At 42.4% G+C, this 17,040-nt stretch overlaps 1 protein-coding gene across 2 annotated transcripts in view; it reads left to right on the top strand.

The window, feature by feature from the left end:
• Positions 1–17,040, top strand: part of PRDM2 (PR/SET domain 2) — a 59,108-nt gene that overhangs the window by 20,191 nt on the left and 21,877 nt on the right. For both annotated transcript variants that reach the window (XM_017832006.1, XM_017832004.1), the window contains exon 6: positions 1,949–2,075. In XM_017832006.1, coding sequence (XP_017687495.1) covers positions 1,949–2,075 — 127 coding nt within the window. The remainder of the gene's footprint in view (positions 1–1,948; positions 2,076–17,040) is intronic.

Here is a 17,040-nt window from a genome sequence, read left to right as displayed (position 1 = left end):
TGAAGTAAACTGATCAATACCAGTTTCTTTTATTGGCAGTGCTGGGAATATGAGTAGCATTTGCAGTGATGCCTATTTGGCATTGGTCTTTCCTGTGATTTTTTTTTTTTTAATTGGATTAAAAAAAACCTAGAAATAGTCAATTTGGAATGGCAATCAAACCTTTCATTACTGTGATGAAGTGGATTTGTTAAACATGCTGTAATTATCTATATTGCCATTAACCCACTGTGACAGGCTTTTCCTGTGTCTGTAGATTTTGTTCCAAATCCCAGCTGTAGTGGCTGCCTGAGCAGTGTTACTTATTATTATATTAGATTTAATTAATGTTATTTAATGCTTTGTGTAAGGTAGTTGTGTTTGGCTGGTTGCTCCCTGGGAAGAATTAACTGTGAATATCCATAGAAGTGAGCTCAGGGATGTCACTGTTTGCAGGGATTTAAATCATTGTCACTAATTAAGGCAAACCACAGTTTGGGATGTTGGAGCTGGAAGTTCAATAATAATAATAATAATAATAACAATAATAATAATAATAATGCAGGAACTGTATTAATAATTAACTATTTAACTGTATTAATGTTAACTATAACTATATTAATATTAACTATATATTGTCAGGAACTGTAGCATTAGGACAAGGAGTAGTGGGTACAAATTGATTTCTGTGATTTTTTTTAGGGGGGATTTTTTTTTTGGTGATTTTTGGTGATTTTTTTTTTTAATTTGGTATTGTGATTTGGAAGGGAGTGACTTTTGTATGTGTGTTCTGTGTGTTTTTCTGTGCTTTCATTCGTTCCCGGGAGCAGGGTTTGGGGTGTCTGTGATTGATTAGTTCATTAATTATGGGAGGTGGGGTTTGGGGTGTCTAAAATTGATTAATTCGTTAATTAATTACAGGGGTGGGGTTTGGGGTGTTCTGTGATTGATTATTAATTAATTATAGGGGCAGAGTTTGGGTTTGTTCTATTAATTAATTCCCGGGGGGGGGCGAGGTTTGGGGTGTCTAATTGATCCATTAAGTAATTCCTGGGGGACTGGGTTTGGGTTGTTGCATGTAATTGGTTAATTAATTAATTCCCAGGGGTGGGGTTTGGGGTGTCTATAATTGATTAATTCATTAATTAATTCCCAGGGGGTGGGGTTTGGGGTGTCTGTAATTGATTAATTCATTAATTAATTCCCAGGCATGGGGTTTGGGGTGTCCATAATTGATTAATTCATTAATTAATTCCCGGGGGGCGGGGTTTGGGGTGTCTGTAATTGGTTAATTCATTAATTAATTCCCGGGGGACGGGATTTGGGGTGTCTATAATTGGTTAATTCATTAATTAATTCCCGGGGGCAGGGTTTGGGATGACTATAATTGATTCATTAATTAATGCTTAGGGGCAGGGTTTGGGGTGTCTATAATTGATTAATTAATTAATCCCTGGGGGGCGGGTTTTGGAGTGCCTATAATTGATTAATTCATTAATTAATTCCCAGGGGGCGGGGTTTGGGGTGCCTACAATTGATTAATTCATTAATTAACTCCCGGGGGCGGGGTTTGGGGTGTCTATAATTGATTAATTGATTAATTAACTCCCGGGGGCGGGTTTTGGGGTGTCTATAATTGATTAATTGATTAATTAATGCCCGGGGGCGGGGTTTGGGGTGTCTGTAATTGATTAATTGATTAATTAACTCCCGGGGGCGGGGTTTGGGGTGTCTGTAATTGATCCCTTAATTACTCGCGGGGGGCGGGTTCGGTGTCCCCTCAGCCGCGCACCCTCCGGGCCGGCAGGGGGCGCTCGGCGGCGGCGGCGCCGCGGAGGCCCCGCGGGGGCCGCGCCGGGGCCGCTCCCGCTCCCGCCCCGCCGCCTCCGCCCCGCTCCCGGCCCCGCTCCCCGCCCCGCCAACAACGCGCTCGCTCACTGGCCCCGCTCCGTGTGTTGTGTCCCCGCAGCCAATCGCGGCGGGCGAGGAGCTGTTGGTGTGGTACAATGGCGAGGACGACCCGGCCATAGCGGCCGCGATCGAGGAGGAGCGAGCGAGCGCCCGCAGCCGCCGGCACTCCCCGAAGGCCCGCAGAGGTACGGACCGCGCCCGCCGCGCCGCCGCCACCGCGGGGCCCGCGCCGCGCCCGCACCGCCGTGACCTTCCCCGGGGAGCGGGACGGGAGGGGAGGGCCCGGCCCGGCCGGCGGCGCCGCGGGAGGAACGTGGAAGTTGTGGCGGCTGGAAAAGTTGGGAGAGGCGGCGCGGGGAAGGGGAATGGCCGCGGGACACGCGGGGATGGGGCAGGGGCAGCGATCTCGCGTGGGGCGGGGGCTGAGCCCGGGGAGCCGCGATCCTTCCTCGGGAAGAGGGAGCTGAGCCGGGGAGCCGCGATCCCTCCTCGGGAAGAGGGAGCTGAGCCGGGGAGCCGCGATCCCTCCTCGGGAAGAGGGAACAGCCCGGGGCCGCCGTGATTCGTTCTGGGGAAGGGGGAACTGAGCCCAAGGTCCACACGATCCCTCCTTGGGAAGGGGGAGGCTCCTCCTGGGGCCGCCGCGATCCCTCCTTGAGAAGAAGGAGGCTGATCCCGGGGCCTTCCCGCTTTGGAAGGGGGAGGATGAGTCCAGGGCCGCCGCGGTCCCTCCTTGGGAAGAGGGGACCTGGGCCCAGGGCCGGGGGTGCGTCAGTGGAGCCAAATGAAAACCGCCCGCCTTGTTGCTCCCTGCGGTTTTTAATTCCTTGTTGTTTTTAGGCTGATCTGGTGGCTGTGGAATCTCGAATGGCTGCTCCTGCCTGGCTTCGGCCGAGGAGGGACGGTGGGAGAGGCGTTTTGGGAGGGGGGGGTACAAACACGTTATTCCATGTAAATACATATGTCAGAGCAGACATCCACGATTTTTTCCATGACCGATTCAAGCAGCAATATTTTTCGGAGTGCGTGTGGCCTCCACGCGTGGCCTTATATAACTGACATTTTCACCAGCGTTTTAGGCCAAAATCGCAATAAAGCCTTTGGTTACAGGGAGTAAATAAAGAAAGGAAACATTCACGGCTGTAGCACAAGGATGCCGATTCCTCTTGCAGGGAAATATGTACCTTTTGGAATTCTCTGAATGTTACAAATGAGCCAAAAGAAAGGTAACATTTTAAGTGACATCACTGTAGTATTTAACTTATAATTTAGGGCCTGATCTTACAGGTTGTGGAGCTCACATTGGGAACAAGCTCAGATATCGAGGAGAACAGTTATTATGTAAGTTTTTTTATTTTAGAGATTGAAGAGGGGGCTGTGGTGCAACACAATTAGTTCTTTTGAACAGTAATTTGTAGGTTAAGCAAATACAAGCTGAAATTCAAGCACTGATTTTTATTTACCTGCCTGTAATGAAAAGCATATTCAGCACCTATATGAGCAAGGCTCAGTAAATTACAGGCTGTATTATGGTTTTTCCTAAATCTGCTTTATCTTAGCACATGGAGTTTGTGTGCCTGTGATTTACCTGAAAGGCTAGAAAAACAACCTGCAAGAATTTGATTATATGATAAATCAGAGAAGTCAGACAGAATAATTTCCAAGGTAATTTTTCATGGCACAGAAGTTTGATTTGCATTCATGGAGTTATAGGTAAAAATATCAGTAAATTAACTTGGTTCCTGGGTTTTGATTTTGTGCTGGTTTGTAGGTTTCAAGTTTTAACTGTTATGGGCTTTGCAGATTTCATAATTAGGAACAATAAATCTTTTCCCCCGTTTTATGAATACAAGCTCTGTACCAAGGCTCACAATTATTAAATAAAAAGCAACCCAGCAAAAAAAACAACTCCAAGCACAATATTGATGAAGCATTTGAGAATAACCAAGAGCAATTTATTTATGGAATTATACTCTTGTATCATGAAGGAGAAAGACCAAATTCTTAGCATTTAGTTGATTTGAGTTGTTATGATTCAAGTTTCAGTTGTAAAATGATAAAACAACTGAAATTGTATAATTCTGTTTTTCACAGGTTTTATTGGAATTCTTTTCTCTGCATTTATTCTCAGCTATATTAGTGTTTGTAGTAACATCTGCTAATATTTGCAATTCACAGCAATTTTCTTGTAAGAAGTGTATTTTCCCTCTGCAGATTGATAGCAGTAGATGCAGTGAGAATTCCAGAATGGTTTCTACTGCTATCCCTGGTTTTGTAGCTTCAACTGTATCCTTGGATATGGAAGTTTCTTAACCCCAAGCTTGAGGGTTTTTTGGAAAATAGAGGAGTAAATGAAGGAGCAGGATTAAAAAGTAATTAATTTAAAAATAAATAATTCTAATTATATGATACAAGGGTGGTGGCAGGAGAAGGATATTGTGAGTTAACTTGGTGCATGTGGAAAATTAGGAGTCAGTACAAGGTAATATTTGAGATTAAATAGCAATTTAAGAAGCTTTCTAGAGAGAAGCTCCTCCAGAGGGTTGTGGAAATTTAATTTATTGGTGACCTAAACAGATGAATAAATTCTTTCATAGTAAACTTTATTTTGGCCTGTGTTGCACATTGTTGTCTTACACATTGAGGAGAAAATAGAGGTAAGAACTGCCAAGTTCTGTGAACAAGTGTGTCCTTTAGGAACAGGTTTTCCAGAGGAGTAAAGTGACAGTTTAATACCTTAGGAATGACTAGCAAGACATTATTTGAGAGGTGTGTTATAATTTAGTAGTTCAGAACATGGAGGTACTAAATAAAGCTCATAATTTTTCTGTGTTCAGTAAAACAAATATCCTTTTGAATTTTTAATGCATCTCGGGCCTTGTCCTTGGACAAATAAGATATTTACCAATTAGCAAACAACCTTGTTCCTGCCACTGATTTAATGAGCCCTGCTCAGAAAAGGTGACCATTTCACAGGTGTTAAAAATGGGCTGGTTTTGCCCAATTGCTCAAGGCTTTGATTGCTGTAAAACTGTCCATGTTGTTTATTTCTGAATAGACCCCCTGTGCTGTAGGTGAGACCGAGCTCCCATAAGAGGTAGGCTGGACTAAATTTGGGAGGTGGAGATGGCATTTAAGAACCAGCAGCTGACCAGGTCTGGGGCAGACCCAAAGTCCAGCTAAACTGTTCTCCTTGCCCTTGGGGTGACCTGTTCACAGGTGATCCCTGACTCAAGGTCCAGAACCTCCTTCAGGGGGTATTTGGGATGGCACTGGGCATTTCCTCCAGGTGCCACCTCTCCCTTGCCCAGCTTTGCTTTTGGGGTCTGCATTCAAACTCCTTCACATCCCCCAGGGGTTGGATGACTCCTGCCTGGCTCAGCCATAGGTTTTCTGAGCTGGAATAAATCCTTTCCATCTTCCTCCTCCTGGGCACAGCAGCTCAGGATCCCAGAGGGAAGAGGCAGCTCTTACAAATATATTTGTACATATTGAAACACTGCATTTTGTTCCCGAGGTGGTGAGTGCATTTGAGATTTAGGAAGGAATTTAGTAGGATAAATAGCTGTTGAAGAGGGTAGAAAAAAGGAAAACAACTTGATGAACTTGGGGAACATCACAGATTTTTATCAGAGCCAAGCTGTTACTTTTGCCATGATAACTAATGGTAAAGAGCTCCCAGCTGCTGGTGCATGACCAACAACCAGCTGAAAAATTACCTGATTTTTTTTATTTTGTTGCTTTTGCATTTTCTGAAATTGCATTTTCTAGTTAAGCATTTCTCATCTGCTTCTCCCAGGTCGTAGTTAATGTGCTTTATTCTGCCTGCCAAGCTTGTAGGGAATTTTGTTCAATCAAATGCATTAACACAAAGTCTTTCATTAATTCTCCTTCTAAGGAAAAAAAAGAACAGCTTGGTTTTTACTTTACAGTTGAATTCATGTGTCCTTTAGAGGAGTAGTGTAGATATTTTTTTGTGGATATTTTTTTGTCTCATCAGGGCATTTCTTCCTCTGCATATGACAGTAATAATTTGTAGCAGTGAGCAGTAATATCAAAGATTAATGTTTCCTTCTAGAAGGAAGCCTTGGTGTCTCTGGCTTCAGACTCAGTCTTTCTTAAAAAAGGAACTTTACACTGACTGAAGTATTTTTTTTATAAAGAAAGGATGGTCATAAAAAAACCAAACCAAAAGGTAGTCATACATAAAGATATCCTGTGGTTTTATCAGGATATAACCTGCTGCAGGGTGCTGCCTGGGCTCCAGGGTGTGATCAGACAGGGCTAAAATCTCATTTCTCTCCTGGATTATGTGGCAGATCAAAAGTCTGGTTTGGAAGAATAAAGATACTGATGTTACCCAGGATAAAAGCTTGCCCTGCTGTATGCTTGTGAATAATACCTCTAAAAAAGCCTTTTTTTGGGGGAGAGGAGAGCAGTGCTTTCCCTCTGCCGTGCTCCTTCCTGCCCGTGGTGGTGCCTCACTGTGCTGTTCACTGTGTTCCACTGCTCACCCTGCCAGGCAGCAAAGCCCTGGCACAGGCTGTGCTGGGGCTGCACCGAGGGCTGCCTGTGCTGCTCAGCCTGGCAAGAGGGGGGAAAAAAGGCTGTAATTCCATTTTTCCAAAAGCACGTGCTGCACAATGCAACTGGAGGGGGTTGTCACGAAACCAAGTGACCTCTGAAGCACAGTTGTGTCAACTCTTAAAATGCTTCTCCACTGTGGTGCAGGCAAAGCACCTGCATCAGGGTCACCCGTGCCGTGGGGATTATTTATTATAGTCCAATTTTGAAGTCTCAAACCATCACTAATAAACCTTGTAAAACTTTGTTACCTTAAATGGTTCTGCTGCTGTCGCAGTTTTGGTGTCCCCATAGTTCTTGAAGGTTTGAGGGAGAACATGAACTGTAGGCAAACTTAGTGACCAGTACTGGCCCAGAGACAGGGTGAGATTGAATTCTGAATCAATTATTATCTGTTATAAAGAATTTTTTGTGCCTTGGTTTGTATCAGTGTGAATGCAAAGGGCAACTTCAGGCTTCTGCTTCCCAGATTCTAAATGAAAGCTGCCATCCTAAAAGTCACATTGGTTTGTCTCTAAGTGTAATTATTGCTGAAACAGTGTCAGATTGCTGCTGGAGGAAGGGGAATGCAAGGATGAAATCAGCAGGTTGAATTCTGGCATAGTAGAAATAGTGCAGGGTTTTTTTGTTAATACTTTCTTAGGCATTCTCCTGTAGTTCCAAATAATTAGCTGTACTTGAGAGTCCCATAAATATGCATCCTGTTTACAGAAGGTGGGCCTTGGGTTGCCATCTGGATGTCATCACAAATGGAAATCGTGGCCAAATGATGCCCTGATTGTCTGGTTTTTTAAGGTACAAGGATTTATTAGGCTTGTGTGCTTGGAATAAGTTTAAAAGTTTGTTTCTAAAGAGAAAAGAGCTTGTGAGAGAAATGATTGTGTATGAATTGGAGTGTAACTTATAGAAGGATGTGTAAGTTGTACATGTGTAGCAAGGATACCATGAAACTGTATTCTTATCTAAGCTCTATTTCCAATAAATGTAATGAAAAACTTTCATTTTCTAACCAGTGACTGGGGAAAGACAAGCGAGGAAGGAGGAGTTCAAACAAGATCATCTGGAAAAAAGTCTTAAAACTGGAATTTACTTTGATTTCCCCAAATCACATTGATTTGCAAGAAGGTTTATACAACCCTCATTCAGGAGCTGCATTTGGGATGTCAAGGGCAGATTCTCTCTGGAGAGTATCTAATATGTTTGAAGTCTGCTAGGCAGTGAAAGTTTTCTCTTATCCCTCATATATGGTACCCTTTCAATAGGAGACTGGTATTACTTTACATTCCCATCTTCCCTTCTCCAGCAGTGCCCCCAGTTCCAGGACAGCTGCTCTGAGATTTCAGAACAGCACAGGGAAGTTGCTGTGATTCATTCCAGCCTTGCTCCTGCCTGTGGGTTTAAAAGTGGGAGAAGACAAACCTTCATTTCGGGAATAAAGCATCAAATTATCTATATTTAAAAGAAAACTTAAAAATTCAGCACTAAATTGCATGTCTTGACCCCTTAAACTCTGTGTTTCCAAGTATAAACTTTTGGAAACAGGAGGGTTTGGCACATTCAGACATTTCTTGAGTTATTGAAGAACATCAGTAGTTGTGCTTTGTATGGGATTTCTGGGAACGTTGGGAACCTGTTCGGTGCTGTGATGGAATGACAAGGCCTGGGAGGGCTGGGGGGTTTGGTTCCTCTGCAGAAGCCTCAGTTGGAGCAGGGTGTCCACATTCCCTTTGCAGTTCCCACACGTCCTGGCTGTGCCCGGGGGGGGATGTCACTGGGAGCAGTGTCACGGCGTGTCTGCACTGGCACTGGGGTCAGGCAGCCCCACATTTGTGCTCTGGGCCCCCAGTTTGTCTGTCAGTCACTCCTGGTGATGGCAGCAGGAAAGCAGAAGCCCTTAGGAGGAGGATTGAGTTGGATTTAGTGCTCAGGGCTGCAGTGTGAGGGCTGTGCTGTTCTCAGCTCATTATTAAAACAAGGACTACAAGCACTTTGCACACTCTGTTACTTCATCTCTGGGGGGTTTGTGTCTGTAACTTAAAATAACAGTCTGCCCTTCCTGATGGTAACAAGTTGGGGTGTTTCAGCTGCTTAGTTCTTAGAGCAGATGTCTGCAGTGATCCAACAGAAGAAAAGTTCTTGGGTTATTTGATAATTGCAGTTCTAAAGCCTTCCGTGTTTTTCTTTTGCTTTTTTAGCCCCAGTTCTTTAGACTGCTTTTCTCGAGTTAAAAAAATAAAGTACATCTAGGCCACAGTTGTGGCATTTCCCAGCAAATTTGCTAATGCTGTCTTTGGTTACATAACCCACAGTGCAGAGTGAAATAAGGCACCAGGCAGCTTTCTAGTATTAATCAATTTTTTCCTGTTGATCAGGGTTAGCTGTGAAACAAGGAGTGACCTGGAAGAAAAGCAGCTTGGTATTCCACTACTTTTTTTTTTTTTATTTTATTAATCCAGTGTGTTTGGAAATTATTCTTCTTTCATAGGAAAACACTGTTTTAATTTTCCTGAAAATAAGTTCAATGTTACTAAGTTTCTCTTGAAATACCAGTTTCCTTGTAGAACTGTTTTATTGTATTAGGATTTTCCAGAACTTTCTTAGACTGTTCTCTTCTAAGAAATCACACAGTTGTTTAAACACTGCTTTGTAGAAGATGTAGAGAAAATTTGGTGATTGCTGTTTTAGGGAAGAGCTTTGAGACAGATTTGGAGGTTTTGTTCCAAAATAGGAAGGGGATGAATTCCTGCAGAGTAGGAGAATAGACACTGCTTTCCAGAGAGAAAAAGTGCTTTTATTTTTTTATTCCTTGAAGTATTTTATGATTTAGAACTGTTACTTGTAGAATACAAGAGAACAAACTCCATGAGCTACTGGCTGCCTCACATCTCACTTAAATCTGGGTGACTTTCATTGCCATGAATAATCCTTTTTTAATTCCTTTGCATTACCTCACATTAAGTCAGGGCTTTACCAGACACTGTTGCTCTTCCTGTGGTTTCCTGACCCTCCTGTGCAATCTCCCACTTCAGTGTTTGTTTCCTAATTGGAGACTCTGGGTTTTATGGTGGATACAAGGTACAGTCAGTTACTGGCTTTCAGTGTATTCTTATTTTATTTGCCTCCTGCTGGAACCACCTCTTAATTTAGGGAAGGCTCCAAGTTCTTGTAATGAGAATCTTCTGTACCTCTTAATCATTTTTACTGCCTCTCCCTGGATGTTTTCTTTGTTACACTTCATCTTTTCAAAACAATTTGAACGGAATTAATATGAGTAATATTGTATCATTAACGGTGCTAAACTTTTTTTAGTGCTTTTTTTATTCCAATTTGCCATATTTTGCACTGACTGTTTATTTTACTTGAATTGTTTAGAGGGAATGTTTCACACTGAGGGCCTCTCTGCAGATGCCCCGTGTCCTTTATGGTGCAGTGGTGAACAAGCCCATCTAACTTGTGTGTGCACACAAAGGTTTGATAGCTGGTTTCTTCATGGAAGAGATGCAAACTCCACTGGAGTTTCTTGGCTGAGAGCTCTTTTCTTTAATTGAGATCTCCTTTGTCAGGTAATTTGTGTTTGTCAAGTCTCTGAAGGTTCTCATGTCACTGCAGTACAAAATACCAAAGAAATTTTATATTTCACTTATTAACTATTTAGTACATTTTTCAAATGAACAAAAAAGAAAACCAGTTGTCAGACCAGAGTGTGTGTATCTTTTCCAGTCTGTCAAACCTTCCAATTTATTCTGTCATTCCTGCCAAGAGCCTTGCACAGATTGACAGGAATGACTTTGTTCTGAAGAATTCTCACCGGCCTACACTTGCTGTGTCAAGTTCCTCCAGAAAATGTTACAGCAGACTAAGTTTCTACTTGGGTTTATCAGTTATTGAGACAAGACTCAGGGATGTTGCAACATTTGTAGCTAAGAAATTAGATAATGTCTGACCATTCACTACGAAGGATTTACTACTTACCTTTTCTACACTTTCCCCCTGGACTAAGAAATCACAATATTTATTTGGATCACCGGTGCCTGAGAGTTATTTAGGATGAAACTTTCAGAAGCACTTAAGAGCTCACCAGAGTTGCTGCTAAGAGTTAATTTTGTTGTCACACTTTGTTATCAGAGTTCTGCAAGAGCATTTGATTGACTGTGATTAATGCTGTAGAACTTGAGAGAGGCACTGTTATTAACGTGCTGATTGACATAAAGTTACTCTAGTGAGAGTATTATAATAGCTGGAAATCCATCATCTTGATTATTATTGCTGCAAAATGCCATGGAAATGAGGAGTCAGCTCTCCATTATTCTGAGCTGTGTTGAGAGCCAGCTGCCTCAGTGCAGTCTGTCAGATATGGATCTCCTTTGAGTTGGCAGCCCAGCAGAAACAGTGGGACTGTCGAGTGGGAAGGGCCTGGTGGTTGTGGAAGTGACTGGATTCAGAGAGGTTTGGGTGAATTTTCTCCTGCAGCACCAGTACTCAGGGCCAAGTCCAATACAAACTTCCCCACCTTGCTGCCAGTGAACTGCAAACTGAGTGTGTGGCTGGTGAAGCAGCTCAGTGCAGGCAGAGCTGACCTGTCTCCAGCAGTGGGTTGGGATCAGAGTGTCAAAACACCCCCCTTTCCCACAGAGTCAGACCCTCAGCCAAGCCTTAGACTCGTCTTGGGCTTTTCCCAAGGAATGGGTCATACCAAGTTTCGGGGAGTTGAGTGAAAAATTGACTTGGCTGCAAAGTGTTCCCTTTGACGTTGCAGGTAAAGAGCAGAGAGTCCAGCTTCTCCAATCTTATGGACCCTTGGCAGGGATTGCAAAAGCAAAGTGGACTTTGGGCTGAAACTTGGCCATAGCTACCAAATCCTGACCTGTTACGTGTCACCCTCTGGTCCCTCCACTCCTACACCAGAGCTGGGTTTTTTCTGGTTCCTTACCTGCAAATTAAAATGTCCAAGATACTTTACAGTGACATTTTCTTATGCTCTTAACAGGCACGTGCAAAGAACTTGTACAGCTTTAAAGTCTAATTTGATCTAAACAGGTTAGTCTTCTCTGCAGCAGTTAATTGAGCAGAAGACAAATAAATATATTTGTGCTCTGACTGGGATTTATTTTCACTCTGAAAAATGGAGGAAGTTGCCATTCCCTGCCGTGCCTTTGTGAGCCTGCTGACCTTTGTTGGTGTCACAGATGAAGCAGATGCAGTTTGCCCCTGTCTGGTTTGGGCCATACTGTAAATTTAGAACTTCTCTTGTTGGTTCTGTTCACATGAGCACCAACTGTTGCTGTTGTCCTGCAGCACAGTCCTCTGCTGCATTCTGAGAAATGCACTCATTGGGCAACTGGGGGATTACAGTTCCTTTGGAAATATAATTCAGTGTATCTTATGTTATCAGAGAAGGCTGACAAGCGTTTCTCTGAGAAAGTATCAGTGGGCTGCAGCTGAAATGAATGAAGCACTTTGTTTCACTGAGGAAGTGAAGCAAATCTTGCACAATTTCTCAGCAGATAAAAGTGATTTGGTGACTGGACTGCACATTAAAATCATGAGTTTGCCTAATATTTATCCTCCTCCTTTATCTACTCTTATAAATTAGAAAGGACCTGCAGTGATATTCTGCCATGTGACCTTGGATTGTCACTCTGGAGCTGGAAGGAGATGAGTTGTCCCAAATTTCACAGATACAGAGAAACAAAGTTTTTGTGCTGCAAATATGTTGTGACAGGAGCTGCTTATTAACAATTAATGTCTCTTGTTAGGTTGGAGACCCAGTTGAGAAGATGCTGTAATATTTTTAGTGGGATTGATGGAAAAACACTATGTACTTACTTAGTGGGTAGTTGGCTGTACTGAAGAAAAATAATAAGGAAGTTAAAGGAAATAAATCTGGAAATGGTTGTCAAGGAGGGGGATGAAGTTAATTGCAAAAGAGAAGTGGGTGATTTTACTGGGAATACTTTGTTTGGCTGGAGCAAAATTTGTGACAAATGGCATTTTGCAACGGTAAACAGAAGGATTAATTTGGGTAAAAATGAGTAACAGGGCAAATCTGAGGGAATGTAAATCAAATGTTTGAGTGTGATTTTGTAGGAGTTCAGTTTTCTCCAGGGGGGATTTACTGTGGTGGCAGCACTGTCCGGACCCTGTGTCTGTGAGAGGCTTTGCTCTCCTTTCCTCAGCCTTGGGGACTCCTGTTCCAGTAATCCCAGGGCTCCAGCTGACACAAAGGCAGGGCTGTTTCCTGGGAATTGTAGCCCTTGCACAGCTGTGTTCTCCCAGCAGAGCCCCAGCCCGTGGCTGCACAAACTGTTCAGGTTTGGTTTTCCAGGCAGTGGCAGCTTTTCACTGGCCCTCTGAGTTCTGTTTGACAGGGGAGGCAAAATTGCTCTGGAGAGCAAGAGACCCCCTTGATCAGCTGTGTGTGAAGAGCTTTTGGGTCTGCACAGGGGCTCAGAAGTCCTTTTTTTAATTCTTATTAAAAAATGTCACTGAGTGGTGTGACCAGTGCTGAACTGGTACATACCTGGTTTGTCAAACAGCAGAACAAAATGGCAGGTAAAGGCCTAAGGAGTTAATTTTAAAGACAACTTAACTAAAACCAGATATTTTTAAATATTTTAAATATTTAAATTCAATTTTTAAATATAGTATTTTAAAACACTTAACCAAAAACCAGGTATTTTTGATCTAACCCTTCAAACATTCAGTGATCCAAATAGGGCCAGGACAGATATTTGGGTTATTTATTACAGATGAATGCAAACAGATCTGTAGTGATCATTTTAAACTTTGTGCTCCAAGTAGTCATGAAAGTAGTCTTTCATTTGCATTATTCTGTAAGTAATGGCAAAGTACCTGTCACTTCAATTTTCTGTGTGTAGCTTCACTTCAAGAGTCAGACAAATTTTTTGGGGAGAGCACTCGAGAATGTAGAAGCAACACTTTCTGGAGTAGATAAAATCTGCTGTTGGTTCAAGAGGAGATTTAAATTTAGACTAATTCTCTGTATTTAAATACACAATTTGGGTGCTCTATTTTTAACTGAATTGTCCATAAAAACTGGCTAAATATAGAGAGCAGCAGTTATTTCTGGAAAATGTCTCTGCCAGCTGACATTTCTCTTGCTGCTGCTTTTGTTTTAATACTTAGCAAAACAAAAGCTGATGGGATAGAAGTGCAGAGAAGAACGTTCATCATATTTTCTGTGCTGGGCTGGCTGTGTCCATTGGCAGCTCTCAGTAAGGAATCTGTAGTGGCTGGGGGAGGCTGTGTTTTTAGGGAGAGTGGGAAGCAGGAATACACAAGGAGCTGAAGTGACTGAGAAAGTCTGGAGCAAGTCTGGTCCCCTTTCTGCAGTTCTAGAAATCCTGGTGTAAGGGCAGAAATAACAGTTTTAAATCTTGCCAAGATAAAAGCTCTACATTTAATTGTTTACACTTAATCATTTCATCACAGCTCATGTGTGGGTTAAAATTGCATGGAATTAAGCCCTTGTTTGCCATGCTTTGTAACTGTTGGGTGACATTCTGTACTACTTAAGTCATTATGGATGAGTAAGTCTTGTAGTCTGTAAACTTACAACTTCCTGGGATCCACACTCACGGTAGGCAGGAGTCATAACGTGCTGGGGATTTGAATGACATCCTGTTGCAGACAGGTAATATAAATGCTTTTGTCTCTCTTCTGCTGGAGAGTTATGGCAGGTAATTTAATTTACAAGACATAAGTTGGATGAAGAGGACTGGAGACAGCTCATATCTCAATTGGTAGGGATTGGTGGAATGCCACACACTGAACACAGGCTTCCCACTCGTAGAATTTTTCAGCCTGAATGTTTTTTCATCTGTTCATCTGAATTTTGTGAAAAGCTGCAGCTTGCCTGGGCTCATGAAGAACTCCATATATTGGCAACATATTCCCTTTTGCTTCTTGCATCATTTCTTCCCGTTGGCATGGCACACCTATGGTGCCATCCTACCATTTCTCGGACTGTTAGATAATTTCAGAAGTTTGTGGTGACATACAGTGACCTGATCTTCAGTGCTGTCATTAAAGTGGAGACTTTGCCAAGCATTTGCAGAAATCGGTGTTTTAAATAGCCCAACTCCGAATTTTCTTACAGCTTTCCATGGCAACAAGTTCATCTGTTATGCAAATGTCACCTTAACAGTCTCTGTCAGTGCATTGCTCTGTTTCTTCTCTGCAAAGTGGGTATTTAGTGCTTGGTGCACACACTTTAATCCACACCCCACTTAGGGGGATGTGCCTCTGTCTCCAGATGTCCTGGAGTACCTTCCCAAGGCGAGCCTTTATTGCACCTTGTTCAGTGTGGTTGGCAAATGCAGCGATTCAGATGCTGCTGTGAGTGCACTGATGGTTAATGGGTAGCAATAGGCTTATAAAACAGCCAGTTTGGTATTAATAGAATTGCTGTGAAGTTTGGCTTCCTCTTTCTCCTCCTACTGTGTAAGCTTGAAAGTGTCTTTTTAAGGAAGAGGAGATGCGAGTTCTGCTGGAAAAAATGCCAGAAGAACCTTTGCTCACTGCCTTTGCCCTTATTCCATAGATAACTCACAAGATTTTCCCATTTTATCTGTAACATGCAGCTATGTGTGTCGTGCCTCTACAGCTTTAAAATCCGTATTCTGCCTTCCCACCTTTAAAATCATTTGACACATCAGGATTGGGCAGAATGACTGTGCAGAACTAACATCTTCTGTAGCTCTAAATTATCCTCTTGGCTCTCAGGAGCTGGAGGTTAAAATTCTGTTGGGACGATCTTTGTTCACTGTCAAACAGCTCATGTCAACTTTAGTGTTACATCTGCTTAACAACACCTGAAGTCCTGCCTACACAAACCAGTTGTATCTGATAACTTCATAATGGTGTTGCAGGAAAAAATGCCCCACCAATTACTTACAATAATGATAGATTGAGCAAAACAGCATAAAAAAGGCATTTACATTTTGCCTTTTCCTGCTGGTTTTCTTACCTGCTTGACAGCATTGTTAAAATAGGCCTGCTAATGATCCTGTGTGTGGAGCCTTTCAGGTTTAATTGACATCCCCTTTAATGAGATGTTTGTTTCCAAAATTGATCTATGGCTTCAATTTTGCCCTTAGAATTGCTGGAATATGAATAAAAATGTGCTGATTTTGCCTCCTTTTTACATATTTTTTTCCACAGTGTTCAGTTTTAGAAAGATACAGTCCTGAAAATGGAGAAATCTTTTCATGTTGTCATACTTGGATTGTACTTTTGAATCAGAGAGATGGAAACCTTCCTACCTTGGGAAGAGTTTGTAGGAGGGTGTTAGGAGGGGTTTTATGTGTATGTGGTCACCAGAAAGTGGGATGATCTGTAGCCAAACTGGGAAATGCTCCTAGTACAGCATATCTTACACTAACAAATAAAAATAAAAGCTTTTTCTGGCTTGTGTTAAAAAAGCTGAATTATCACCAAAGGTTCTGTGGCAGCACTGGAATTTCTGAGCTGTGGGGTCTTGGGAAGCCTCCAGTTGGGTTCTAGAGGAATACAAGAGTTTTTTCCCCTCAAAGCACTTGGTAGGCAGTGGTTTCATGTTTTCTTTCATTTTAAGTCGGAAGGTTTAGAGTTCCAAAGCCATTCCCTCCCCAGGTAATAACAGTGTGTCTGTTCAGAGGTACTTCAGAGCTCCTCAGCTGAGCTTGCTTGAATCAGGTTTCAAAGCAGCACTTAATGCAAGTACTTAAAAGGAACTTTGATATATTGTTGTATTAACAGTAATATTATGGAAGAAATATTGGAAGCTGATGGTATAACATTTAAGTAATGCTTGTTTAAGTAAAGCAGAATTGTTGGGCCTTTTTCTTTCAAGATTGTCATCTTTTTATTGCCAGCCTAGTACTTAGTATCTTTGTGACTTATCCCTAGTATTTTTAATTTTCCTTCACAATTATTCCTCTTTTTCCAGTAATTTGTAGTGTGACATTTTGAAGAATCCATTGGAAGAACCTCACCTATCCTAGATCACAATTCCCACAGTCCCTGAGCTGGTGGCTGCTATCACATATTTTTTGGGGCAGGCACTGGAGTTGTGGGACTGTGGTGCTTAAAGGGCAGCCCCTCTGCCAAAATAACGAGCACCACGCAGTAAACCTGTGCTATATCCTTCAAAATGTGGCTGTTGGCTTAGATCTTTAACTAAAATATTTGTATAACCTTGTGGGTTCGAGGTCATGTTTTCAGCAAATTTCTGTAATCCCCATGATTATACCAATAATCCTCAAATACATATATTTACATATACGTGTCAGGCACGTTGTGCCTGCCAGCTCTGCCTAAATATTGAGAGTTCTTGGCTGTTCTCAGGGGCTCTGGGCAGCCCTTCCCACACAGGTGTGTTGCCCTTTATTTAGCCAGGTGGTTTTGATTTGGCTTTGCTCTGGGAGCAGGTGCTGGTCGAGAATAATGAAAGGTTTTGTAAACAATGAAAGAACTTAAAAAACCCCCAAACATAAAGCCATGAAGATACTTAAATGCAAACAGAGGAAAATATTTGAAAAAACGGCCTTAGTATTCACATCTTAA

This window comes from Lepidothrix coronata, unplaced genomic scaffold (assembly GCF_001604755.1).
Source record: "Lepidothrix coronata isolate B3197 unplaced genomic scaffold, Lepidothrix_coronata-1.0 Scaffold198, whole genome shotgun sequence".
Taxonomy (NCBI): domain Eukaryota; kingdom Metazoa; phylum Chordata; class Aves; order Passeriformes; family Pipridae; genus Lepidothrix; species Lepidothrix coronata.
The sequence above is the reverse complement of the archived record's forward strand: the minus strand, read 5'-3'. Positions and strand labels throughout refer to the sequence as shown.